Source organism: Epargyreus clarus, unplaced genomic scaffold (assembly GCF_041222505.1).
Source record: "Epargyreus clarus isolate Ecla_fem2 unplaced genomic scaffold, WU_Ecla_fem_2.2 ptg000021l, whole genome shotgun sequence".
NCBI lineage: Eukaryota > Metazoa > Arthropoda > Insecta > Lepidoptera > Hesperiidae > Epargyreus > Epargyreus clarus.
The window spans coordinates 15,479,044-15,507,027 of record NW_027332228.1 but is presented as its reverse complement, the minus strand read 5'-3'; the positions used below and the strand labels follow the sequence as shown (position 1 = coordinate 15,507,027).

The window sequence follows — 27,984 nt, the reverse complement described above, 5'->3', positions numbered from 1 at the left end:
ATGTAAACAGCGTTATTACGAATATACTAGCGCCTTTTATAAAATGTAATGACTTTCATTGTAACATACTGCATACGCACACGGAGGTAAATATTACGTAATGAATATAATATTTTGCCACAATTTGCAAAGCATTCAGTCTGCATCTGAACCAATGTCGGACACAAAAGTGGGTTGTTTAACTCGGCACATCTGTGTAAGTCACCAGGACCTTTATCGAAGCTTAGGGGACTTGTACATGATGCTACAAAATATACACGCACATATTTGTCGCAAGTTTGCAATTCCATATATTATCTGTCATCATAATGCTTTCTATACTCATAGTTTTACAATAAGCTTCAATACTTTTACAGTTTTAAAAGAGAGTATTTATAATTAAGCCAATGATTGGCTGGGCATGAAACCCAAGAATTTTTGTGCCATGCGGCTTTCATCATCTTTCATCATGGTTATTTGTATCACTAAGTACTTTCACTGAGTATGCATATAGAATACTCGATACCTAAAATACCTAGATCACAATCCGATAGAAACAATATTTAGATAATGCATTCCTATGTGTGCTAGAATGTGACATAATAATATTTTGGATTGAGTTAATAAATATGTCCTTAAAGATATAGTAACTTCTACGACATGTATGTCGAATTTTTAATCGACTTCATCTATAGTCGGCACGACAATGGTGGTCGTGTAAATAGCCGTATTCAGTTACATCTTTATGAGAGTGATTATGCATCAATGAACTATTTGTTAATACTGATTAAATCGATGGTTTGATATGAAATTGCTTTATTAATTTGAACGGCACACATCAATATAATTTGTACAAAGAGGATTATTCAGAATATCTACTATATTATTCACAGTTTAAACTCGGGAAATAACCTACATATACGTTATTTGACGTGCTATATTTGTCTATCTGTTTGAACCTTTTTCCTATACTCCACAAGGCTCCTCTTCTGACCATTGCTTGGTAAGTTCTTCTGTGCCCTTGTTGCGCCCCACGGGGGCTCGACCTCCGGAAGCGACAAGTTTGGCACTACCTAGATCTACCTAGATACTTGGTAGATTGGGACGGGTTCCGGGAATTCCTGGCTTTATACCCGTGGAGGCAGTTATGCTTCTTCTCAGATGATCCTAGCACGTGCGCTGACACTGGCCGACGTCATAAGGCTTCATTCCAAATTTTGTTGTGTCCGCTGGTGGGCGGAGTCAGCCCTGGTTTGACGGGTCTTGCGCTAAGGCATCACGTCATAAGCACGAGGCCTACCAAGCCTGGGCATCGGCGGACGCGTGCAAGGATCCGAAGACCTCCGAGCTACAACCGCACTTAACGCTGCCTCCCGTTCAGCAAAGAAGTATATGGCCAAGGCGAAGTCTAGGCACATTGGCAACATTGGCGAGCGACTACTTGGTTACCCCTCCGGAAGTCGGGTCTTCTGGTCGCTGACCAAGGCTGTTGAGGGTAATATCTGTCACTCCTCACTACCACCCCTGCGGAAATCAGACGATTCTCTGGCCCACACGGCAAAGGGGAAAACCGATCTTCTGGGCACCCTCTTTGCCTCAAATTTGACTCTGGATGACAAGGGGGCCATACCGCCGACCATCCCGCGGTGTGATGGTTCTATACCTAATATAGGTTTTACGCAGAAAGCTGTCAGGCGAACTCTATTGTCCCTTGTCATGTCAAAAAGTCGAGTGGGCCGGATGAAATCCCCGCAGTGGTGCTGAGGACGTGTGCTCCCGAGTTGACTCCAGTCTTAACACGCTTACTCTTGCTTTCCTATACCACAGGTCAAGTCCGACCGTCTTCGTGGAAGGTAGTTCTCTTTCACCCGATTCTCAAAAAGGGTGACCGCAGTGACCCGGCTAATTACAGGCCTATTGCGATAAACTCCCTGCTCTCAAAGGTAATGGAGCGTGTACCTGAGCGAGGTACCTCAGGAACTGGGTATTAAACCCCAGTTCCTGAGGTACCTCGAGGATCGCCAGCTGATCAGCGATCACCAATATGGTTTCCGCAAGGGCCGTTCAGCTGGTGTTCTTCTGGTGTACCTCACACAACGATGGGCGCAAGCCGTTCAGAGTAATGGTGAAGCGTTGGCGGTTAGCCCGGACATTGCAAATGCCTTTGACCGGGTCTAGATAGGGCCCTTCTCGCGAATCTTCCATCTTACGTTCTTCCCAAGAGGTTGTGCACATGGACAGTCAGTTTTGACTGAGCGGCAAATCAAAGTCGTAGTGGACGGGTGCTGCTCAGATACGAAGCCTGTTAATTCATCACGCTATTCATTCTGCATATCAAAGACACGTTGCAAAAAACTGTCAATTGGCATTGCTATGCGGAAGATCCGGGGAGAATCCGACTTGTGTCTGAAATCGAGGACTCTCTGGAGCAGGGCTTAAAACATAGCAGAGGATAAGGATAAAAATATATATAGAGGCTTAAAACGTACCAAGCTGCTTTAACGGGTTTACATTTCAATAAGTAATACGTCGATATTCAAATGACATACAATCTGCCGGCGATCCTGACATAAGTAGTCATGATCGCATCGCGTTAGTAATTCAGGTGCATAATTAAGTGGTTTAACATTAAATTATTCAACAAGCGTGTAATGTAAACGCGGGCTTATTACCATGGTAATGGGGAAACCGCAAATTCGATGAGATGTACGGTTAGTAAGATCGTTAATGTAGTTCTGAGTAATTTTTAGTTATTCTGTAATATCAAAGCAGAATCTACATTAAAATCTCGATTGATGAGGACCATACACTTTTTATTGTGACGAGTGAGGTATGCTATGAAGAGAGGATTCCGGGATCGATCCTCGGCCAGCCAGATGTATAAATGAATCGAAATCTATTCGGGGTCTCGATGTTTGTGATAATGATTGGTTATTGTGTGTGTACTTTCAATTTGCTGATAACATATATGTATTATTTTATATCATACATGAAATATCGAAATTTCTCATACATAATACTCGTTCTCGTGTTAAGGAAAGTTCGGCGGTATTGTGGACTTTTGAATTTAATATTTAACAGCGAATTCGTCCTTCAAGTTCAGTTCAGCGGACTGCCATTGTTTAGCAGTGCGGTAACCGATTTGCAACGTAGTGCAATACTAGCAATCCTATGACTAAAAAACCTCAGTGATAAGGCAGTTATGGTTTGAAGTAGATTTAGTAGTGAGAAATATTGCAAATTGTTTCTTAATAAGCCTCAAGACATTGCAGTAAGAGAGTACCGCTAGCAATATTGCTAATATCTGAACAAGTTTCCTGCAAGATGCACTTTTTATACACCGTTTACGAGCCCTATAAATGTTGGATTTTACGATTTGTTTTGAATGGACATTTGGTTGGCTATTGGTCTTTTTGATTTACATAAAATGTGTATGTTAAATATTTGTCTCTCCATGGCATATCGGTAACTTCTGAATGGGTAATTTGTTTCTAGTTTCACCGGATTATATTAAAAATTGTATGGATTGTTGATAAAATGCGGCAAACTATTTAAGATTTTTAAATGCGAATTGCATGAACTAGGAATTGAGGAGGCAGTCCGGCGGATTAAAGAAATGGAGGAAAGGAATAAGAAAAGAAAATACATCTTTCACATATAATGAAGTAATCACTTTCCCAGTGCTGCAGTTATGCTAATGTCAGCTGAGTAATACAGATCTCGGTTAAGGACGAACATGTCGTGGTGAATAGAATCCTTGAATTTAGTGGACGTACAGTCGTGCGTCTAGATAAAACTATAGCTATAATTATAAGCCAGAATTAAATAATAGGGCAATAATAATTTCCAAATGGTCCTGAATTTATTTTTATCAAGGTCCCTATGATAAAATTTTAAGCATTTGAACGATAACGGGAAGAGTTTAAAAAATGATGACAATATCAACTTGTCGTCGCAGTTATAATTACCAAAAACTAGACAAACAAGATAGTGGAGTTGTGAACAAACACAAAATTTTGATTCCTCATCAAAATAAAACGATAGCCTTGTTTTCATATTGCTAAAAACATTCTTATCTCGTTAAACATAAAACGAATGCAAAGTAATTTACAATATTTGAAAAAATATTTTGCCCTGAATTCTGAACATGAAGTCATATGGTAAATACAAGTATGTTTGCTTTAAAATTGCAGTTGTGTAAATTTGCATAGTAACGAATGACTGAATCGTTCACACGTACGATACCGATACAATAATTTGTTTCAATTTCCTTTGCGTTTTGTTGTGTGCGAGAGACTGTAATTATAGTATTTATATGTATGTGTTAGGCATGATGATATCAGTACTTGATTTTAATTGAATTAATTAATTGGGATGAAGTCAGTTCTTTCATCATTATTTTATGTATATGTATAGCTACAATTACTCATAGCTTACGGAAGAAAATGTACCTACTTGATACAATTTATTTAAAAAAAAATACTCCTCAGTAATTATACTCCTAAAATGAAATAAAAACTACTTAAAAATATTTTACATATACATAAAATAAGCATTATATTTGATACAGTCTCATCTAACATAGATTTTTATGAAACTGAGGCAACAAACAAGCATGTTGTCCACACTGCCACACATGGACATCGATAATAAAACCGGATAAGATTAGAGTCCTACCAGAGATCGGTCACAGATGCATTGGTCCCTTAAGGTCCAAGTCCAAAACCTTTGATAAGTATGTCTCTCTTACCACACCTTTCAGACCGGAATACAGTACCGCTCAACACTGCTGCTATTATGCAGAAATAGGTATGACACGTCTCCCAATCATAGATTAGGAAAGATTACTCACTCCTAACCATTACTCCTAACAAGAAAATTTAACCAGTTTTGACAATTGAAATTGTCACTGTCATCTATTTTCGTGTTTGAAAAATATTAAATAAATGTGGTTTTAAGAGCATTTACGAATGAAACGTTATTTCTCAGCATTTTTTCTTCGATTTTGTGTTTTTGCACCACTTAACTGCGCATAGCAGCATTGTTCCGCGTAAATTACACCATGACAGCCATTATATAGCTCACATAATTATTATTGTCGTTTAAGCTCACATAATTATTATTGCCGTTTAAGCCATTTAATGGGTTCCTTCAATTACAAGGCGGTGATATATCTATACTTAACTATGCTCCCAATAAATAGTTTTCTAGCACCTTCAATAGTGTTTAGTTTCACATGCGCTAACACAACAAGCGTAATAAGTATTTATAATTATATTACATCCATCGAGCTCTTAAGACCACAGTTTAAGGAAATATTTTTATAAAAATAAACCCATTATATATGAACATTAGTTACTATAGTCACTGTATCGGAAGTGTGACATCATTTAGAAAAATACAGTTAATAATAAGGTGTTGGTAAGGGCCGATGACATCAACGGTCAACGCGAATTGATCCCAATCGTTTAGGAATGTCACACCGTGCCACTATAAGAATAACAGGGCTATTAACAAAGTTGAAGGTTGCGTAATACAATAAACGTTCAATTTGTTTATATATAATATAGGAGTAGACGAGCATGCAGTCCATCTGATGGTAAGTGGCCACTGCCGCCCATGGACATCTGTAATCAACCCCAGATAGGATTAGATATTCCTGCCACCTGACCTGAGGTCGACCAAAAATGCGTCGCTAACTCTGAGGACTAAGTTGGAACGCCACGGAAAAGTATGTCTCCCAAATAATATTTGTTACCATTGTTTAGCATATCTTAGGTATTTGTCTGGCTGGGGATCGAACGCAGGACCCACTGCGCGTTAGACCAGTATGGTGACCGTTCCGCCACGCAGGCTGTCGCCGGGGTCTATTGTACCCGATTTTTTGTATGTGACAGAAGGAGAGTAATATATCTCGAGCTTGTGTCAATTTGGTGCACTCTACAGTGTAAATGGCTTTTCGGACTTTAAAATATAAGGTAATGTTTAGATTCGTCTATGTAGCATAAGCGACACTGGATTCTGAATACATAAATCTTTAAAAGATCAAAATAGCGTCTTTAATATATTTTTTTCAGTGCGACGTAAGAGTCTTGTTTACGCAGTTGGGTTTCTTATCTTTAGAAACATGTTACTTGTTACATCATCATCATCAACCCATTATTGTCCCACTGCTGGGTACGGATCTCCTCTCATAATGAGAAGGATTAGGCCATAGTCCACCGCGCTGGCCAAGTGCGTATTGGTAGTCTTCACATACCTTTGAGATTTTTTTTTATAAATCTCTCAGATATGCAGGATTCCTCACGATTTTTTCCTTCACCGTTTAAGCAAGTAATAATTAATTTCTAATACGCACATATTTTTTTAAAATCAGAGGTGCGTGCCTTGGATTTGAACCTCGGAACCCTCGATGAAGAGACCGAGTTTCTTAACCACTAGGCTATCACTGTTGTATTACACTGTGCCATAAATTCGTCATGTTCTAACCTAACATCCCCGAGACACTCAGTTTTACCTTATACCGATTTAGCGTTGTTCTACATGTGAGAGGTAGTAAGAGGACACGAGGCGTTCCAAGCTAGTGCTTAGGGTTAGCAACGCACCTGTCGACAACAGATAGGATTATAATCCTATTTGGTTTTGGACTTCCAAACGCGACATTTACCATTAACTAGACTAGAATTATGCTGGATGGCTACAAAAAAATAACGATTTGCATAGGTCATAAGTCGATCTTAGATCATTAGGTATTCGGAATATCTTAATAGCCTCCTATTTTAAGAGCTAATACGACTGGCGAGACTAATTGAAAATAGCAGCTTTTAGACTTCAAATCTGTAATTTAAAGATTCTGCATTTATCTGTAATTATTGAATAACTAATTTGCTTAGCATCTATATTTATTATTTATTCTGCGCTGTTTCAGGCTAATTTGTCTCGTTCGTGCATAATAAATCTGGGATTTTGGTTTATCCGTGTTATTTATTAGATAAAAAGGCAGTTCTATATCTGATTTCAAAACAACTTTTGCGTACCTTTTTTATAATATAGGAGAATCAGACGAGCTGAGTGGCTACTGCCGCCCATGGACATCCGTAATCAACTCCAGGTAGGATTTGATTCGTACCTGAGGTCGGCCATAGATGCGCCGCTACCCCTGAGGACTAAGCTGGGACGCCTCAGATAAGTACGTCTCTTTTACTATACCTTTCAAACCAGAATACAACAGCGCTAAGCACTGCTGTTATGAGGTAGAAACACAACTAGTGTGTGGCGGTGGTGCCGCCGGAGTCGAACTAAAAAGGGTTCCTTACGTGCCCCCTTCCGTACGTGGATTATAAATTGGTTAAACCGATTGGATCGGAACGTGATCGCCACTTAAAGATACAATTTTAGATTAGGTCATCCAGACCAACTTGAAAATTTGACCCTGTATAAGCACTATCTATTCGAATGTTATGAAGTAAAACAGTTCATATGATTTAACCTTTATTTTAAATTACTTGGTTGACTTCATTCGAACGTTCCTTGCATTGTAAGATGCAGTTTGTTACAGTGACCAGTGACCATGGCCCACTTATCGCAGGACCCGACCTTGGCCGATAAAAGCTCAGCCAGCGCCTGATTGTGAAACTTTATATGCGAACCATTGTATTGGTTCACTCGTGAGAACTTACAATAAGTATACGTTTCGCATTTAAACAATATATTCCTTTGAGTTATATTTTTGAAATGGTTTAATGATCTCTTAATTATTTCGGTTAACGTGTCATCACAGATTATGAAAAACAATAAAAGACGAAGTATAGTAAAACGGAGTGTAGTGAATTGTTCTATATATTTGTGGTCTATCTGTAAGTGTATCACAGATCTTATATCAAGAATTTAAATTCACGTGTAGCCAAGACGATAATGTATACGTTATGGTATAAAAATCTTCATTATAATATTAACAATCGCTTCTTTAAAAATACACTAATAAAAGCTTGTATTCATGTCTAATAGAGTTTCATATAAATTAATAATGATATTCTACTTACCAACGATTTACGATTACAGTGCGGATTAGTGAATTAAACGACTGAAATAATTATAGCAACCAAAATTTCTTCGAAATCAGTGCAGTCATCATAGTGAAAAGAGGCGCTGTGTGCGCTGTGTGCACAGAAATAAACGCGCCGGCAAGTAACAAGACGAAACATTTCTATAGCAACCGATATACCAAAACATTTTGATGAAGTTTTCTTAGTGCAGTTCCCCAAGGCCAGCCGTGTGTGTGAGTTAGAAATAACAGTGGATACGAATGCGGATTGTTGGACACTGCAATGAAGTGACAATGTATACTGATTATTGGGGAAGTATAAAATATTTGAAGCCTACGGAAGTCCTACGACTATGGTTACCGCTTTTTAAAGTTTTGTGTGCAATAGTTTGATGTTGATTACTTTGATAATCTTGGAAACATATGGACCTAGATATAATTTGTGCATTAGACATATAAATAAAAGTCAAAGATATTAGAAAAGATTTAGAAAAAATATCAAAAATAACGCGTGTCTGTTAAAAGTGTAGGTATATGAAATGTGCACCTCTTTAAGTTTTCATATAATTCCAGTGCATCGGTTTATATTATGGTATATAAATATATATGGCATATATTTTCTTTGCGCAGGCAATATTATGTAAGTACTTATAATGGTATAGGTTTTAAATAAATTTTGTTATTATACCATTAACGACAGTGGTTTTGCAACGCGGAAAATCCGAGGTCCATCTTGAATATAAATTGCACGTATTTTGCATAACGGTTCAAAAACATGCCATCATCTAGGTATTACTAAATTTTCTGAATCATACGATGACTCATTCGAATATATTTTTGAAAAATAAACGGGGAAAATATGAATAAAGATAGTATATTTCATTTATTAACCGAAATACATAATTATGTTGAAAATACGAAGATAGGATCGAGAATTAAAGCTGGGAATAAAGTGATATATATGGTGGTAACTATTCTATTAAAATATTTGGCATTCGTGAAATATTTATTGTTATTAAAAAAAATATATGTATGTAATTAATTACATTATTTAAATAATGACTGAATCTTGTTACGTTATTCAAATCGAAATGATTGGAAATGGTAATATGCTAGGCGCGTATACACCTATTATTGTAACAAAATGTTCTAACAATGTAAATTATAATAAAGCTTTTACTGTTGTGTATTTGTTATGGATGTTATTTAAAACAATATCAATAACATTTACTTCGTTGTTTTCTCTTATTACTCTTACTAGGAAGCCACAATTAATCCTTGTTCAAATTAGTCGACGACCAAATCCGGCCATAAATATGGCCTGTGAGTGCATTATCGGATGTCAACGGTGACTAACTTTGTTATGACAAATTCTGTTATGGCTATAAATCAGAGAATTTATATGTTTGTCTGTCATAAACAATTTTGGTACGTATATTTGTATGTAGGTACTGCGGTCACTTGAAGTGAGGGTTCGGGTTTAGATTCTCGTATGGCAGGCTCATGTTGATTGATCGACTAGAAAGTTGAAATTTAGATCGAACGTACAGAAAATTGTAGTGATGGTCACATTACACTTTCCTGAACATTAGATTTCAATTAATTACATTTAGTCATATGTGATCATTATTTAGTACTAATATAACTTTTTAAAATTTACGTATATACAAAATATCCACATATTATAACGTCAAATCAGATAGATTGTATGCTACATTGAATTGCGTGAATAATGTAATGAAATAATTTTGATTAAAGGGCAGGTGTGGTGCTTTCTTGTTTATTATTACAATTAGCAGTATTAAATCGTTACTCGTCTAATTTATAGAATAGAAAGTTCCTCAAATGGAGACCATGGCTGTGCCACTAAAGTACTGAACTCCTCGAACAGGTGGACTTATGACGTAAGAATGTAGCTTGAGACAACAAGGCGGTTTAAATAAGCTCTATGCTTAGACACATATCCAAATAAATAATTTAGATTTCTGGGTCTAAGTTGTGTTTGTGTATACATTGTGTGTCTTTAAGTATGACTACGGTATCCACGACATAGGGGAATCCAAGTGTGAGGTTGTGAGTGAAAAAGCATATTATTATCAGTCCAATGGCCATTGGTGTACCCCAAGGCGCGCCACTAAGCCCGATTTTCTTCATCACATTTTTTTTCCACTTTTTTCATATTTTTTTTACTATATATCTTATAGTAAATTAAAGAGTACAACCGTGCACAAAGCCTAGTTAAACGGAATTTGCATAAGACGACAACTTAATCTCTCGTTTGAGACGCGGAGCAGCGGGAAGCGTGGCTTGTCTCTTGTCACCGTATTTCACTTTCTAACTTTGTTCTACACGACGTTATAATAACATTCGATGCAGTGTCGACTCGTGAAGGGACCGCTTTAATTAAGCCTTTAAACATAATTTAGTGTAAGCGGTAATCGTGTTGAGCTTTCGTCTTTGTACGTACGAATGATTAAGGCTATCTTATGGTAAATAGGCACAGAGTAACCGTTTAAATGTTTAGATTCATTGTACGTAACAATATAATAAAATTAATGCTTTTTTAGGTCAATGTATTATTAGCCACTTTTTCGCGTCTTTTCCGTGAAGCTTTTGACGATGTTTTCTAAGCTGTGGTAGCTTAAATCTTAAATTTGAGCTTGTCATTTTTAAGCTGTTGTAGGAACGGCTTAATAAATATGGAATTAAGTAAACATATGTTATTTAGCTTCATTTTATATAACATTGTTAACCAAAAACACCATAGCAACTTGGGCTGACATTTAGGTTGATTTTTAATGAAATTACATTATTTTGACCGTGAATTAAATGCTGAAGCGATGTCACCATAATCCGATTACTGAAAAATTCTAACTGTAGGTAATAAAACAGATACGCATACATAATTATCTTGGGAGAAAATATCACTAAGCTATTAACAATTTGAAGAAACTAATGAGAGTAGACTATTGTTATAAATACTTGCAGACTATTCTCGCGTCCGAGTGAATCACTTTCACCCACTTTTGTTGCAGACGCCGTTTAGACTTGCAAAGGGCTTGCTTCGACTGGAATGTATGCTATTCCAATAGAAAGGTTTTAGCTTCAAAGAAATTCTAAGTGATTGACGAGTAGACTTCTTTTTGTCTCAAATTTTCTCCTGTTTTAAGTCTGATGAGTGAATCATCGGCTTTTAATGCTGTTTGGTTATTTTAGATTGTAAGCTGTCTTTTTCAATGAAAAATAAAACGACTTGGGGAATGTATTGACGTTGTTTTGTGCAGGATAAATTTAGTCCGTGAAACACTGTGTGAAAATTTCGTTTGTTAGTTAAGGTTATAATTTTTGTATTATGTGCATATTAAAGTGTAGCAGGGGTTACGATTTTTAAAAAATATGTCTTATTGATTCGTACCTATTCGAGTTTTAGATTTTATGGTATTTTTATACAACTATTAACCGTTCGTTTGATTAGGTATCTGATATTATTTATTAGGGAAGTAAATAAAAGCAATTCTGTGTCCCATAGGAAACATCGGTTAAAAATAAACAAAAAAAATCTGTAATATAGACATGCAATCTTAAATACTCAATAGTTTCAATCCATCCAATAATAATAAGTTTTGCGGAGACAAAATACTCATTAATAAATAGTATTCAATGCCTTAGTGTAAATATATGTAAGAAACGAAGGAACAGATAGTAATTTTAGTCATAATACTAAATTGCACAGTGTAATTGAGTAACAAACGGAATACTGCATAATAATAAACTATTAACATTATTCGTGTTGTAGTTATTAAGTTAATTCCACAACTTCGGAAATGCATTCAAAGGTCAGGTCGAGGCGAACTTGTTAGATGTGGTCATTAATTTCGCAATACTATTCTCGATATGATATATTACCAGATTCAAAATATTTTACGGCATGACCAATTAGCTACGTAGCTTTGTCTTAATTAATTTTATGCATATAGGTGCGTTCGCCGGCTAGACAAATAGCAAGCATATTGCATATTGCAGCATAGATTGAAAGCTTTTATTTAAGTTGCCTTGTTGGTTGGTAAATAACTATAAACCAATGGGCAACTATAACCTCAAACGAAGGTGCTGAAACGCCATGATTAGTTTTGTGACGTCAATAAAAACAAAACGGCGGACGCTTCAAAATTTTACACCAATTATTTTTTAAGCACCCCCTATACTAAGGATATCAATTTGAGAAGATAATAGCGTTATTAGAATCCTTGTTTTTTAAAACCTTTTATTTAGAAAAAAAAAGTTGTATATAAAAATTTTGCCATGTGTAATGTGCAATGTTTTGCACAACACTGGAGTCGAAACACGAAATAAATTATATAACACAAGAGGAGTAAGAGAAGCATATTCGTCGTCGCTTTGAAGTTTTTGGCAACTTTGGATGACTGGTTATTATACCCTATTTCGAACTTAAATTCTGATCCAAAAAATTATTTACTTACTTCACCGTACAATTGTAGCACGATGACGAACTGTGAACAAAATAATCATCCCAATGACGTGAGTGACGTAAAATAGTCATACACGCGTACCTGGAATCGCCACATGATTTGGCACGGTCCCGGCGCCCACATAATCGGAATATCGATAAAATTTTACGGCCCTTCCTGTTGTTTGTGGGTCGGTAAACCAGATCACAAGACGCTGCGTGAGCTAATAGATAATTGCATTGAACTATTTTCATTGGTATTCTTTTAGGTGGGATTATAAAGCGTTTATGGTCCATTGCTAGGTTGTTCGTGAGGAGATGTCTATTATAAAAATATTATTGAGTTTTATTTTAGATTTTTGTAGTGTCAGTGACAAAAGTGACTTACTTGAATGACCAGTTTGACCTTAGCTTTTACTCGTATACTTAATGCGAGTTGCTTAAGGGGAATTTCAGTAATTTTAATTACCCCCACCCCTTCCCCTTATCAGTAAAATATCCTTAATGCTTACGTAAACATGGGAATTGAAATCTACTAAAATTTGCAAAAAAATAGAAATATTACATGAAATCAACTAATAGCGAATAAAAAGACACCCGACCCCCCTTTTAATGCATATGCTATACTTGAATGACCCCCCTATAAACAGCAGTTAATATCAGGGCTGCATATGATTGCTTCTGTCACGTAATAATCATTTCTAATGTAGTAAAAACAATAACAATTCAATTGCCGACCACCTACAGAGCTGTTCGGTGTATCGATGCAATAATCTAGATCCTGATGTTATCAAACAGATCCTGTTCTTAAATTTATACTCTATATCTTAAAGGCTACTATCTATACATACAAATAAAATTGGAATGTCTGTTTTTAATATTGAAATGACCGCTTTTTACTACATGCATATGAATATACATACGGTACATACACCAAAATAGCATTTTTTACAATTTTTGTCTGCCTGTCTGTCTGTTTGTCCTGGCTAATCTCTGAAATGGCCGGACCGATTTTGACGGGACTTTTATTGGCAGGTAGCTGATGTAAGAAGGAGTAACTTTGGCTACTTATATTTTAGAACTAGCTGTACCCCTGTTTCTTTTTAACGCGGGTGAAACCGCGGGGCAAAGCTAGTTGAAAATATACTTAATACAATTTTCGATTGACAAAGTCATAGCTTAAGATAGATGTACATTGTACAGGCATGAATAGCAGTTTCTTACATAAGATTACTAATTACATCCCATCAACCTCATCCCATCGAGAAGCTTATTTGGAATTGTAAGTATATGATTGACTAAGATAATATTTATAATTGTAATACTAACTATAATTTTATATTTGCATGCTTTTTAGCAAAATAAGAGATTGTATTAATTGAACACCTATTGTATAACCTTATTTGCAAATAAAGACTAATTTGATTTGATTTGAGGTATTTCATCAAATTCTTAAAAAAAACTTACTGCTAATTTAACTGCAACAGGAAAATTGAGTATTCATTTATCACTTAATTTATTCGAATTATTTTTCGGTCCATATTTTGTTCAACGTCTTGACGAGATGAGACCCATGCCACGATAGACGCTTTACTGATTTTCACAATTCTCATTTTTACAAAAATCACTATTTATATTCGCCGGTACATCTACTTTATTATCTGTCGTCGAATCATGTAATTACTGCCAACCGTGCCACAATACATCTAAGCACAATTACAATTCAATTAGTGGCCACCCACAGAAGGCTACTTCATATGGCGATATTATCGACGACATTCCTCCCACATCGCTACACTTTCTTATCACGCTGCATGAAAGTGTTTAGTCATCTTAATTCATCTGATATTTAATAATATCTTTTATGTCATTGATTCGCCTACAAGCTATATAATTGCATTATTAAGATTTATACCCAAATGAAGACAGTAAAAGCGACACAAGATAATATCAGTGATGAATACAGTAATTAACATAACTTTTAGATTTTCGATAAGAAAATCGAATTAATTAGGAATTTTTGAAAAGTTTAGCTTCTGTTCTTGAGGTACGTCTTGATTTATCTTGAAGTAATTAAACTGGTCATCGACATTTTCTAAGCGAAATGACTACAGTATCATTCTGTACAGTAGGAAAGACCTATAGCAGTAGACATTTATGAGGGTTGTTGAACTATAAGACGTTTTTAATAATACGTATGTGCAAAATGTGGAATGAACTTCCTTCTGAGTTATTCTCTCAGGACTATGACATGGGGCTCTTCAAGAGGGGTGTAAAACGAGCTCTCCTTCAAAGCCGGCGATTAGCGACATTAGCGAATCCTCTGTTGTTGCAAATGTCCATAAGCTACGGTGACTGCTTTCCATCAGGTAGCCCGTCTGCCTTATCGTTATGTTAAATATAAAAAAAAATCATGAAAATGTACATAATGATACACATTATGCGATCTATTAAATAAGTAATAGCGTAAGAAATAGTACAAAACTTCTAAAGCATAATCACAAATGATGTATGAATCCGGTGAGGGAAGTTAATCAATAATTCTTAAAACCGGAGCAACAATAAACAAATTCTACCAACTTTTATTTAGCACGGACTATTTACAACTAACTACTGTCAGCGCGCACATATACAAAGTCAGTGATAATATTCTCATAAAAATGTATAACACCATAACAGTTACATTTACAGGTCAACATTGATTTATGACCTTACGATGAAGAGTAACACATGGATATGAGGGCAATAAATATGAAAATGAGTTTAAGTTTTTTTCCGTGCTGATCCAATTTAGCAGTGATGCCTTATTTATATAGGAGTAGCAGACGAACACGCAGTCTACCTGATGATATGTGGCTATTACCACCTATTTAATTCCATTTACTATGAACAACTGTAATCAACCACAGAAAGGATTATATTCCAATCTGAAGTCGGCCACAGATGCGCCGTTACCCCTGAGGACTAAACTGGAACGCCTCGGAAATATGCCCCTCTTACCACATCCTTCATACCAGAACACAGCAGCGCTTAACACTGCTGTTATTATAACCTACGCTGAAAAGGTGGAATTTGAATCCAAGGTCCGCTTCAACATTTCAACATTCGAAGATTCGAAGATTCCGTGAAAATTAATTCACGGTCTCTTTGACAGCAAAGAAAACATCGTGAGGAAATGTAAATCCCTCTGATATATGAAGTCTATTAATCTACACTTGGTTACCGTGGTGGACTATGACCTCTTATTCTTAGAGGAATTTGATATTGCTATTTAAGGGCGAATTGTTACTAACCCTTAATATCCACCGTTAAACGCACATTTTTTACGATAGTTATTAAATATCTTACGACAAGGTTTTACGACTAACCGATTAAAGCCTAGGGTTAATCACTAACTATCTGTAATGTCTGTAGTTAATGTGTAGTAAAAAGGAATACATATATGTAATAAAAAAATCACAGCTGTCATTCAAACAACCCTATTGCCAAAGTCTTTATTTAAGTTTGATAATAAGACCAAACCTCCTGCAACCCAATTGACCAAACCTGAGCCTGAGAACCTATAGCTTTGTTATCGATTATTTTCTTCTACATCTGTATTCATAATTTGATATAAAAATTTCAAAACACTTCTGAATTAATATATTTTTCACAAATTTATTTTAAAATACATTAAATAGACTCTTTAATTAGACTTAGTGTTGCTTCGAAATATAGTTTATGGCATACCAGAGCAAAAAACGTTTCAACAGCTATATTTAGTTACCAACGTAGCTACATTTATAGGTCAGTATTGATTAACGATGTTATAACGAAGCGAAGCACATGGATATAATATAATTTACACGTTTAATATGTGGCGGATGATCGTCTGAACATCTGTATCATACCTTTGAAATAGCGTAAAAACGGATAAAGTAAACATTCAAGCTATGCGGATTGTCTGATGCCCACGCTCTTCTACGGTGGTCTATTTATTTATAATCTGTTTAAAAAACATTTTAATGATAGTCTACCTCGAGTGTCTTATTCGTTGGATCGCCTCGTGACCTTTCTTTTGTTTTGATCTGGTTCTCTTCCGTGATGTAATGTGTAGGTACTCGAAAGAATGCGTGTTTATCGAGTTGATGTAATACAAAAGTTATTATATACTTTTATCTAAATTACATTCATACATCATTGACCAGTAGAAATTAACTGGTAGACATAGCCCTACAAATGTTTTGTACTCACCGCCACTGGCTGATCTTAGTGACGGCATTACATTAACGTGAGATCAAGAAATCGATATTAATATTCTGGATATTCCATTTCTTTGTACTTCTAATGATAATTCAATCGTATGAACTTCACTAATACTTTTGTAACATCAGCACGATTGGTCTTGAATAAGTTGATATCCTAAAACTAAGTCAGAATGCCTCAAATATTTGTTAGCAACATTACTTCCATTGTTACTGCATTTCTGATTTTTAATATGATGTTTTAAGTTTAGTGTTCTACATTTTAGAAAAGTTGTAGTTTCTTCTATTAATGTAATCTGTTCATGCTATTGTCATATTCCTTCTGAAAATATATATTCTCTATTTACACTCAAAGCCATTAAAAATGGCGTACCTACGTATACAAAAACATTATTATGCGAACCAATTTAGCGTTTCCTGGGAGATCGAAATTCCATCAGGATCGGCTTAGTGGGAGGCTTGCCATGAGCAAAAACAAGATTACTTTGTTTTGCTTTCCTCGAGATCGTAATAGCTATGAGATAGCAACACTATCTCGTAAATGGAAATTTTATTTAAATCTGTAGATTTTATTAATTAAACTGAGATCATAAGATAAAGGTAAATATTTTGCTTATGAAACAAGTCACGAAAAAGCTGGACTTTGTTTTTTGGTATTTGAGCAAAAAGTCGTAATTAAATGAATAATTTATTTAAAAACAACTCTTTATCGACTTTACTTTTCATTCGTCAACTCTTGTCTACTTATCTTGATCTGGATACAGATCTTCTCACGTCATTTCCATTCTACCTTACTACTATTGTCATTCAACGGTGACCCGCTACTTACAATAAATCGTTAATCTATTTTGCCATGTTGTAGGTACGTCTCATCGCTAATGATTCATTCATTATATTCATTCATTTCATCGGTAAATTAATCAATGTAGCCTATTGCTTACCACTGCAAAAAGCATGAAAAAATTAAAAAACTTAATGCCTTTGCCCGTAATGATACTATTAACCATTTTCTGCTACCAAGCTTGTCACTTGTCACCCGCTAAGGACATCCGCGCTTCAACTTTTTACTTTGCGGATCGCTAGCAATTTGCTATAATGATGTTTCTGTTTTATCTGTACAACTTTTAGTAAATACTAATTTATGTTATCAACAACCTTCAATTAGTTTTATACCATTTAATTATAATATATAAGTAGACGTGTCAATCGTATTGTAAAAATACACGTTATCGCTTAAAAAACGTCAATCTGTCATCACCGGTTAATTCCTTAAGATTTATATATGAATCTTAACTTTATTCCTGCAAAAAGTAGTTGTAATAAGCGTCTTAAATTTGCGTGGTCGCCTGGCCGGAGTTGTGTTTATGTCTGTTTCAAGAACCGTGAAATGAGATGGATTTGCATTACATTGCGAGTTTGGCTCGCGTCGCTCTGTTGCTGTGTCTGCTGTATTCATATGCAAATCATGGTGACAGCACACATCTACATCGCGTCGTGCGAGCAATCGTAATAGGTCTAGTGTGAATGATTTGTACCCACGTACCGGAGATTATATCGGACGATGAAAACCGTTTTGTGATACACTTACAGGTTTGTGATGACAGCGTCAAATTTTAACGTATATTTCGTTGTATTTTTAACATAATAGGAACACATGTACCTTTCCCAAATGGGTTTAGCGTTCTTAGGTTGGTTAATCGGCTACAGATGCCTTACTACCAATGCGGACTAATGTTGTCTTCACGCTTTATTTAGCGCTTTTAGGGCTCTGAGGGTGGGCTTAGCCACTTTAAAAAATGTTCTTACAGCTCATTTCTATAATACAAGGAACCACATTGTATGTTTTTGGATTCATTACAGTTAATTGAATTTTTTTTTTTTTTTTTTTTTTTTTTTTTTTTTTTTTTTTTTTTTTTTTTTTTTTTTTTTTTTATAATATAAGAGTAGCAGACGAGCATGCAGTCCACCTGATGGTAAGTGAGTACTGCTGCCCATGGACACCTGTAATTAACCCCAGATAGGATTAGATATTCCTACCTGAGGTCGGCCACAGATGCGCCGCTACTCCTGAGGACTAAGCTGGAACGCCTCGATAAAGTCTGTCTCCCTTACCACACCCTTCAAACCGGAACACAGCAGCGCTTAACACTGCTGTTATTAGGTAGAAATAGGTGTGGCGGTGGTGCCACCGGAGTCGAACCACAAAGGGTTCTACCACCTTTCAAGGGTTGGAATGTATAGTGATAGTAAATACGATACATTTGTGATAGTATTTTTTAGTAGATTTTTTATATCCAAATACCCATAATAGCTATACCCAGATAAAAACGAAGTATGAAATTTAAAGCAGTTAATGGAACGAAACCTTTCTTTTCGACACAAAACGTTACAAACTCGATGATCAACCGTGCTCGCCTTACAGGGCGTTTCTCGTTCTACGGTTATGCAAAAAGTAGACTACTTAACGGTACTTGACACCTGGTAACAATAAGCGAATTTCGTCCTTAACCGGTCCAAGCTGCGACCATAATTGCATGCGAAGTTCAGCTGTCACTCACACTGATTGGATGCATTTGAATACGAGTACAAAGTTAATCGAGAATCCAATTTGAGAAATGTCAAACAAGCTGCGATTATGATTGAAAATGATTGTAGTGATTTGAGGACGAGATTAAGTTGCTGATGACGTAACAATGCTGTTCATTAGTTTGTTATTGTTAGATTCGTCTAATATAACAAATTATACAACAACAATACAACACACATATGTGGTACACGTGACACATGGTGCAGATTGATAACCATTTTCGTAGGATTTGGAGAGTTCCAGATTCGATCTCCAACCAGGCAGACATTCTCGTTATTAATAATCAATCTATCCAATGCTTTCCATCCATCCAATACATTGTTACCAAAGATACAAATTTGTTAATTACTGCCTACTAGCGTAGCGGCAAGCATTACAATAATATTCAATTGTTAGTTGGTTTCCTTTCTCCAGATCTAAGAGGACCTAGAACTTCACTGTGATAATTATTCTCCATAAAAACTCAGCCGAAGTTTAAAAATACTATCAGGGAAGAAATATATGACAGGTAAAGTAGTCCTTTATGGTTCGATTCCGCAGGCACTAGCGCCACAACTTTTCTGCCTACTAACAACAGTGCTAATATTAGTGCTGCTATTTTACGATTTGAAGGAAGATATACTTATCCGAAAATGAAGTGTAATTTGAACAAGTGGCAAGCAGACGCGCCAACAAGCCAGACTGTCTCGAGTTTGAATAAAGGATGACGCAAGATCAGCTTCAGTCTGCTTGGTGCAGACTATAGGAAGTTGAGCAGCTGAGACAAGTCTGGCCTGAGTCATTTTTCATTCGCAGACGAAAACGCAGACGCTCAAGAAACTTAAATTTAAGACGATTTGTTAAAGTTTTTCTTCAAATATAATATGTAGTTCAGATATTTATGTCAGTGCTGGGTATATACGTCATCAAATTAATCTTCCTCTAAATTTAGAAGTCTTCGTTGAGAATAAAAGACGGGACTAAGGGCTCGCAAACTAGCGTGATAACGATGGTTTCTTGTGAAATTCACTTGTTGTTTCTTTATTATCTTGTGTATGATTTTTTCCATTGATGTACATTTCAAGGTTTACTGTGTTAGTCATACGTATAGTTATACTAAAATACGTACCAATTCTAAGTGTTTATAGAATCTGATATTTTGGAAGAAACTAGATATCTACATTTCGTTAAATTTGACAAATTTAAAAAACTGTATTGTTTTCTGAAAACACGTAAAGTTCATTAACGAATGCTTTTAACTGTTTAGTGTTCTTAAATTTTTGAGTCAGGTGCATTGTTAACGGAAGCATGACAAAACTAAACATCAACTTAAATTTCATGACTCCAGACGCTCGTTAAGTAGTTACAAGGATATCTCATACGGCATCTAAATAAAAATCTGTTGTATTTTACGTACAAGTTTAGCACATTTAGGATACATGTTTTTAAATTTATTATAATTGTTCCAGTTCTCACAACATTTAGCTCTCCAAGATATATTGTGCTAATGAGTTACCAAGACCTTGACTGCACCAGATTAGGTATCACAGAATTTGTCTGTTTTGCATTTCGTAGTGATATTCGTCCATAAATTCCTAACTTATATCATAGTACATCTAGAAATTAAATGGAAAATTCTTTTATAAAATGAAAAATATCAGCTTTTTGTTGCTAATTTTGTGCAGCAATTTTATTATCAGTATGTCTTATTTAATTAAATTAGGGTTTTGGGCAATAATTTCCAAGCATAACTAATATAACGACAATATTTATAACGATATTCTAATATTAAATTCGCCACTATTTATGTTAAATTAATCAAATGAGCAATCTTTTCAAGTCATATATTCGTTCAAGTTAAAAGGACCAATCGATAAATCGGTAAAAGCAGACGATCCATTCAGAAATGAATGAACCCACATTGGACAAAGGAAGCAGTATGAAGCAATTGCAAATATTAGAGTACGTCAGTGTAGTCCGTTCGGAGATCACGGTGTTAAGGACACTCCATTTAAGTTTACTACCGCCATAAATTCGAATCAAGCTGATAGGTCGCTTCTGCAAGCGAATTAGCAAGGCCTTGTCGTGGAACAATTAAATGATAATATTTTTACAAACAGTTGTCATTCGCATAGAGATTAATAAGCTGAATTATGCGATTTTTATTCGCACTATGTCATTAAGTAATTTATTAATTCAACCAATTACACATTACATCATTTTTGATTTCAATGTCAAATATTTTCGCAGTATTACTTATGAGTATAATTCTTCGGATAATTTGTTAGAAGTTGATTTCTAATAAATAATTAATTTAACGCTATGAACTATTATTAACTTCTATACAATTTCATGACAAAAGGAGCAATATTTCTTAATATGCGCTTTGACAAGCTTTTTTCTTGTCTTTAGCTACATATTGTATTGTTAACAAGTACTCATACATTTATGTTTATCTGTATTCTCAGATTAATAGTAATGCTATTAATATTCTAATCCCAAGATTTACCCTAAGATGGTTAACCTAAATATATATTTGACTGACTAATCGTATTGCATTTCGTATTCACATGTAGTATTCGTATATTCTGCAATTCTGTATTTTCAAAACTTATTGTATGAAAGATAAAATATTATGTACCCGACAGGTGGCGCTGGTGTTGAGATTTTTATAAAGGCTGGACAGTGTTTGCTTTGGCCCACTAGTTTCCTATTATATGAATTAATTTTGACGTCATAAGGTATGTATATTATTCTTTCATGTCTTACCTTGCAAGAGAAAAGTGCGTTTTGCCACGTAGCTTTGGTGTCGCTGAAGTAGTAGCAGCTGTGGCCCAGGCGGATGAACTCTGGCGGGCACACGTACCACATTTTTGTGGTGTTTCTGTGGCCGTCTACGCCTTTACCTGTTGATGTAAATTAATTATACATATTATATAATAAGTGTTTGGCGAATGTGTGAAAGCTCGTTGGTATATTAATGTTTTTTAAAACCCCTGGTTTTAAATGTTATGTGCTTGTTAAGAATTACGATGACGAAATATTCACAGGTTTCCTAGTAATGTCTTCTCAGAGGCTTATGCCTCGGAGTTAGTCGAAATGATTACAAATGTTTGATTTATTAGATTTACCTAATCTGGGAAATCATTAGGAATCTAAAATTTATGATATATTTAAATGGGTGTTTAAGCTTCTTGGTTGATATAAAATTCGTAATAAATAAATATTTGCGATATTAAGCCATAAAAGATTATCAATAAATTAATTTAAAAGTGTAAAAAGAAAACCTGTTAAGATTCTCACTAAATACAACTTCTGACAAATGTATTAAGCTACTTAGTTAACTTGTTATTTTGGAATATAATTTTTAAAGATATACTCACACTGAGACCAAAACACGATGAGCAGGATGGCTCCGATCGCCAGCTGCTTGCCTCTCCTCTCCAAAGCTTCCATTTTCAACAAATCACTAATTTCTACTCAACTAAACTTTTGATTCTTTAAAATATGTCACGCACTAATTTAATTGATTTATCACGTCATGTTACTAAAGCAAGGGTTAGAAGATAAATTGAAAATTTGAAAATAATAAGACACTTCACTATGCTTTGGCTTTGGAGTAACCTGAAACAAATGAAAATGCAGACATGAATACGCATATACATATAAATAGAATTGTGTCCTAGCATAAACATTAAAAATACATAAATATGATTAATACATACACTCGAATACTTTTAACTTAAAGTAATAATAAAAACCGCGAGAAAGACATTACATAAAATTTTAGTAGCATTAATATTTAATTATTACTTAATTACTTTATATTAATGCATTAAAACAAAGCAATTAACGACTATTGCAAATATGAAAAACTAAAGCTAGATAGATTGCTTACAATATGTCTATATAAAAATTGTATGCAAAATCATTTTACGCCGCGAAAGTGTAAAAAATTCGATAACCCGTCAGCGACATTACAAGCACGCAATAAGCGAGATATTAATCGCAGTGCTTCTAAGAAACGTATTATTTGAAAGTGGTCATAACAATAAATTATTTACTCCGCATGCGTATTTAGGCCACAGTAGAAAGTCTAGGCATGGAGAAATCTAGATTTGGGCCGTAAAAGTCTTAATGTTGCTTGTAAACACAGCACGTTGATGAGGTTTGTTTGTTACTATTACGGTTACAAGTGGGTAATTATTATAAATGTCGTGAGATGCTAAAATTTACGACATTTGTCATAAGCGGTAAAATTTAATATTCATTGGACACAGGTCTCAATAGCCTTTAAATTTACGTTTGATGATATTAAGAAGCAATAATTTTTTTTCAAACATTTTTAAAGTATGATTTTAATTTTTATTGACAATATTTTTACCCGACTGCCAAGGAAGGGTTATGTTTTTCGCGCGTATCTTGTATGTTTGTCTTTCTTTATTTGATCCGATCTAACAAACGGCTGGATGAATTTCAACAGTTAAAGTGTCATTATATTTGTCTCAATGACCCGAGTGTCCTTAGATAGGTGTTAGTAAAAAAAAATCAAAATGGCGGATTTTTGGCGCGAAATAGTAACACATTTAAAAAAAAAAGATAACCGAACCTATCGAGTAGGGTATCAAATGAAAGGAAATTAAACGGAGATTATAAAAACATATTTGTATACATATAAAACAGTAAGGTGACTGACTGACTGACTAACTAAATGACTTTTTCATTTTTCAGAAATCAACATACAGCCTAAACCAAGGGCCTTATAGTTCTGAAATTTTGCACACAGGTTCTCTATATAGCTTGAATAAGTACTAAGAAAGGCCTTTTGGAAATTCTACCCTTAAGAGGGTAAAATAGGGGAAAACAGTTTTTTTGAAATCCTTTAATTTTGAAGCAACTACTATAAAATTTTGTATTTGGCTTTCTGGATAGGAACAAAGACGCACTTATTTATCCCCCTCCGAAAAATCAACCCCGTAGAGGGTAAAATAAGGGTTAAAAGTTCATTTGAACTATCGTCAATTTTGAAGCAAACACTATGACATTTTGTATCAGGCTTGTTGGATAAAAATAATGAAATGCTACCTCTAACGAGGTAAAATAATGACCGAAACTTTGATTTACTGAAGTTATATATTTTATAGACCGTAAATGGTGAAATTTTTCGCGAAATAGTAACACGTTTTAAAAAAGTTAACCAAACCTATCGAGTAGGGTGTCAAAATAAAGGAAATTAAGAGGAGATTACACATACATTATATAATATATCTTATATATAAAATTCTCGTGTTAGTTACCGTACTCCTCCGAAACGGCTTCACCGATTTTCACCAAATTTAAATACATATTCAGTAGGTCTGAGAATCGACTACTAATTATTTTTTTACACCTAAGTGATAAGGGTTGTTCATCCTTAACATTTTTTTATTTATATGGCAACAACGTTTGCCGGGTCAGCTAGTACATATATACTCGTATATACACATCGAGATGACTGTCTGACTAAATGAGAGAGTTGATGTGCCAGAGATCAACGCAAAGGGAAACCGCTGAACTTAAGCGTGCTGGAATTTTACACATAGGTTCTTTATATAGCGTAAATGAACACTACGAGGATAAAATAAAATAGGATAATATTGTTTGAACATTTTTTGTTTTTGAAGCAGACACCTACTATGAAACTTTGTATTTGGCTTTCTGGATAAAAATAATGAAATGCCTATTTCACTGCTTTTGGAAATTCTACTTCAGCCTTTTTGGTGCAGTCGGGTTTTTGATTTTTTAAATTAATTACTTGTGTAAAATATAATCGCAATAAAATATTACTGAAGTCCTTTACATTTTAGTTGCTTTTCTAGTTCATAATCGACATTTATGAGTGATTACTTAAATGATTAAATATTTATTAGGCTATAATATCAGATTTTTAAGTTACATAAATATCGTCTGCCGACGAAGAATCAAAATTTAATAAAATTCGATCAACATTACAAGCCCAATACAAACGTCAGTTTCAAAAAGGTATTTTTATTTTCTAATGAATACTTTGTAGCTAATTATTATTCAAAATACATTTACCGTGACAATGTAACATCATTTTATCCTTGTAAACTGTTACCTTACTCAACTGTAAACCTTCGTCAGACCTCAGGTGTGCCAATTTTAAGCCTAACCTTAGTAGACACCTGTGTTCCCATTTACATAGAAGATATTAGGTTCACAAATTTCAAAGTAAATGTCGTAGTACTTTGTTAAACTTTGGAAAACTAATTAAATCTGTGTATTGCTTATTTATTCGAAGACATTTAATAATCGCACATATTGCTGTGATATTTGTACGATATTGTTTAATATATAAAGCCTATGTGTATTGTTCAGATATATATATATAAATCACATGAGAGCCGTCGTAGCGCAGCTACCACACTGTCTGCTGCCATCAAGGTTTCGGATTTAATCTTCGGTTAGGTAGATATGCGAATTTGAGGTCTAATTTTTTTTTGTATTTATCTTTGCGTGTGTTCACAACCCATTTCAAAGGAAAACCGCGTATGTGGCAGTGAGTGTAGAAAGTTTTGTTATATTAATAATTGTGTAGAAATTTTGGGTATCCCATCAGACAATGAATGTTACATTAACATACTTTTAAACTCATGTGTTTAATAAACATATTTCTTATTTGATGAATGTTTATTATCAAGAAATAATTTATCACGTACGCAAATAAAAGGAAAGGAGTAAATATCCATCGTATCCATTTATCCAGTCTGATGATCTTCACGGCACTTGAGTTCCAGTGGATGTCATGATCCTAAAATGGATGTTTAAGTAAACGAGATAATAGTATTTCGGCCCTCAAAGGGATGGCTGGCGGGCCTACCCAACCCTTCACCCGCGAATTCCGTCCGCCATGCTTGAAATTGCAATTTCCTGCTCTTTGAAAGGGCCAATAGAAATTACAATAATTCAGGGAAATGTCAAGCCCCTTTTTTGAATTAACTCATCTTGTTCAATGTTAGTGAATTTCAAAGTAAGTACCTGCTTGTGATGCGTTGCAGAGACTAGCTATATCTTTTATGATAATATTGTACAACAAGATTGAGCAAACGAGCATGCAGTCCACCTGATGTTAAATGTCTGTCGCCCATGGTCCTCGGCACCTCCCAGATAAGGGATAGATTTCTATTTGAAGTCGGTCAGAGTTGCGTTGCTGCCTCTGAGGGCTAAGTTGAAACGCCTCGGATAATGTCCCTTACTGTACACCCTTCAAAATGGAACACAGCAGTGTAAAATATGCAAAATGTATTTAGGTGTAGTACACAAAACAATGTACAAAAGGCGTAATCATATCTCGATTAGAGAAGAACAATTATTCAACGGTCTGTCATTAAAATGTCATCTTTGTATAAAAATGTTATGACATTTTAAATGTTTTCAGGCAGATCATAATTATTGCTCATGCATTTACATATTTGCGTAGATAAGAGGCAAGCCGTATCCTATACACAGCTTCGGATTATTTTGCCTTAGATTTCCTCCTCCTCGGTTAATAATGGTTTAAAATTCATACTCAGTTTAAAGTTATTCAAGTAGGTACACTAATTCTACGAATTGTAGATGTTGTACTAACGATGCATTATAGTTCTACATTTTCGTATAAACTACGAAAGGGCATTCAAATTTTTGGCGGTAGCTATTCCCCGGAATCGAGTTTGAATCGCTCATTCAAGTTGTATGCAATGTAAAGGCAAATTAAGGGGCGTATGTGGAAGGTATTCAGGGTTTTGCTGAATCGACGTTGGAATTAACGCAAATTAAAACTGAAATGTAGAATGAGCAACGTTTTTCCGAAAGGCCGTGGAAGTACCGCACGGTTGCGGTAACCTGTCTTTTTTCTTTTCTTTTCTTTTCACTTTTTATCTTTGTAGGAATGCAATTTCTGCACATTATGTATGTAAATTGTTAATTCAATTTGTCTAAAAATGGCGTTTTGTACTACATTCTTAAAAGTGTTACTGAATTTCACATAAATGTATTATAACATCATGTTTAAAATGGAAGAAGTATGTCCAATTAATGTAGCCGCGTCAAGCAAGGTTACTATTTGTCATGAATATCTGCATTAAACTGCAAATAGTGGATTGACTGAAATTCAATTTCAATTCTAATATAAAATCATGTTTTGCTAACTCTTGGGTTTAAGATAAAAGATTTCGTGTAAATAGGGAACCAAACTAGTCAAATGAGTTGGTAGAATCGCATATTCGATTGCTATGGTTAATACTAAGCGTTTCAATTTAGTCTACAGGGATATGAAATGAAATGAAATGAAATATATTTATTTTGTATAGGCCAACGACGGCACTTACAAATTGTCAGGTACAATATTTTTCTTAAACTACTACCGGATCGGAACGCGACCTCTATGAAATCATCCTCGACCGATATCCAATCTTATTTTGGTTATTTAAGTGAACTCATCTATGTCATCATCAATCATTTAAATTAAAAACACCAATGTGCTACAATCATTCGCTTCCAGTAACAAGACTTCATCAATAAATTTATCACCACCAATTATTAAAGGCAGAAATAATGACGGCATCCACTCAATCTCATAAATGCGTTAAATATATTACCTATGGTTTCTCTGAATTTAATTCGCTTTAAAATGATCTAAATG

At 34.9% G+C, this 27,984-nt stretch overlaps 1 protein-coding gene across 2 annotated transcripts in view; it reads right to left on the bottom strand.

The window, feature by feature from the left end:
* The window catches only part of LOC140750670 (uncharacterized), a 198,409-nt gene that overhangs the window by 58,828 nt on the left and 111,597 nt on the right, over positions 1–27,984 (bottom strand). For both annotated transcript variants that reach the window (XM_073084357.1, XM_073084358.1), the window contains 2 exons: positions 22,685–22,925; positions 22,071–22,207 (listed from right to left, as the gene is read on the bottom strand). In XM_073084357.1, coding sequence (XP_072940458.1) covers positions 22,071–22,207; positions 22,685–22,757 — 210 coding nt within the window. In that variant the 5' untranslated portion in view covers positions 22,758–22,925. The remainder of the gene's footprint in view (positions 1–22,070; positions 22,208–22,684; positions 22,926–27,984) is intronic.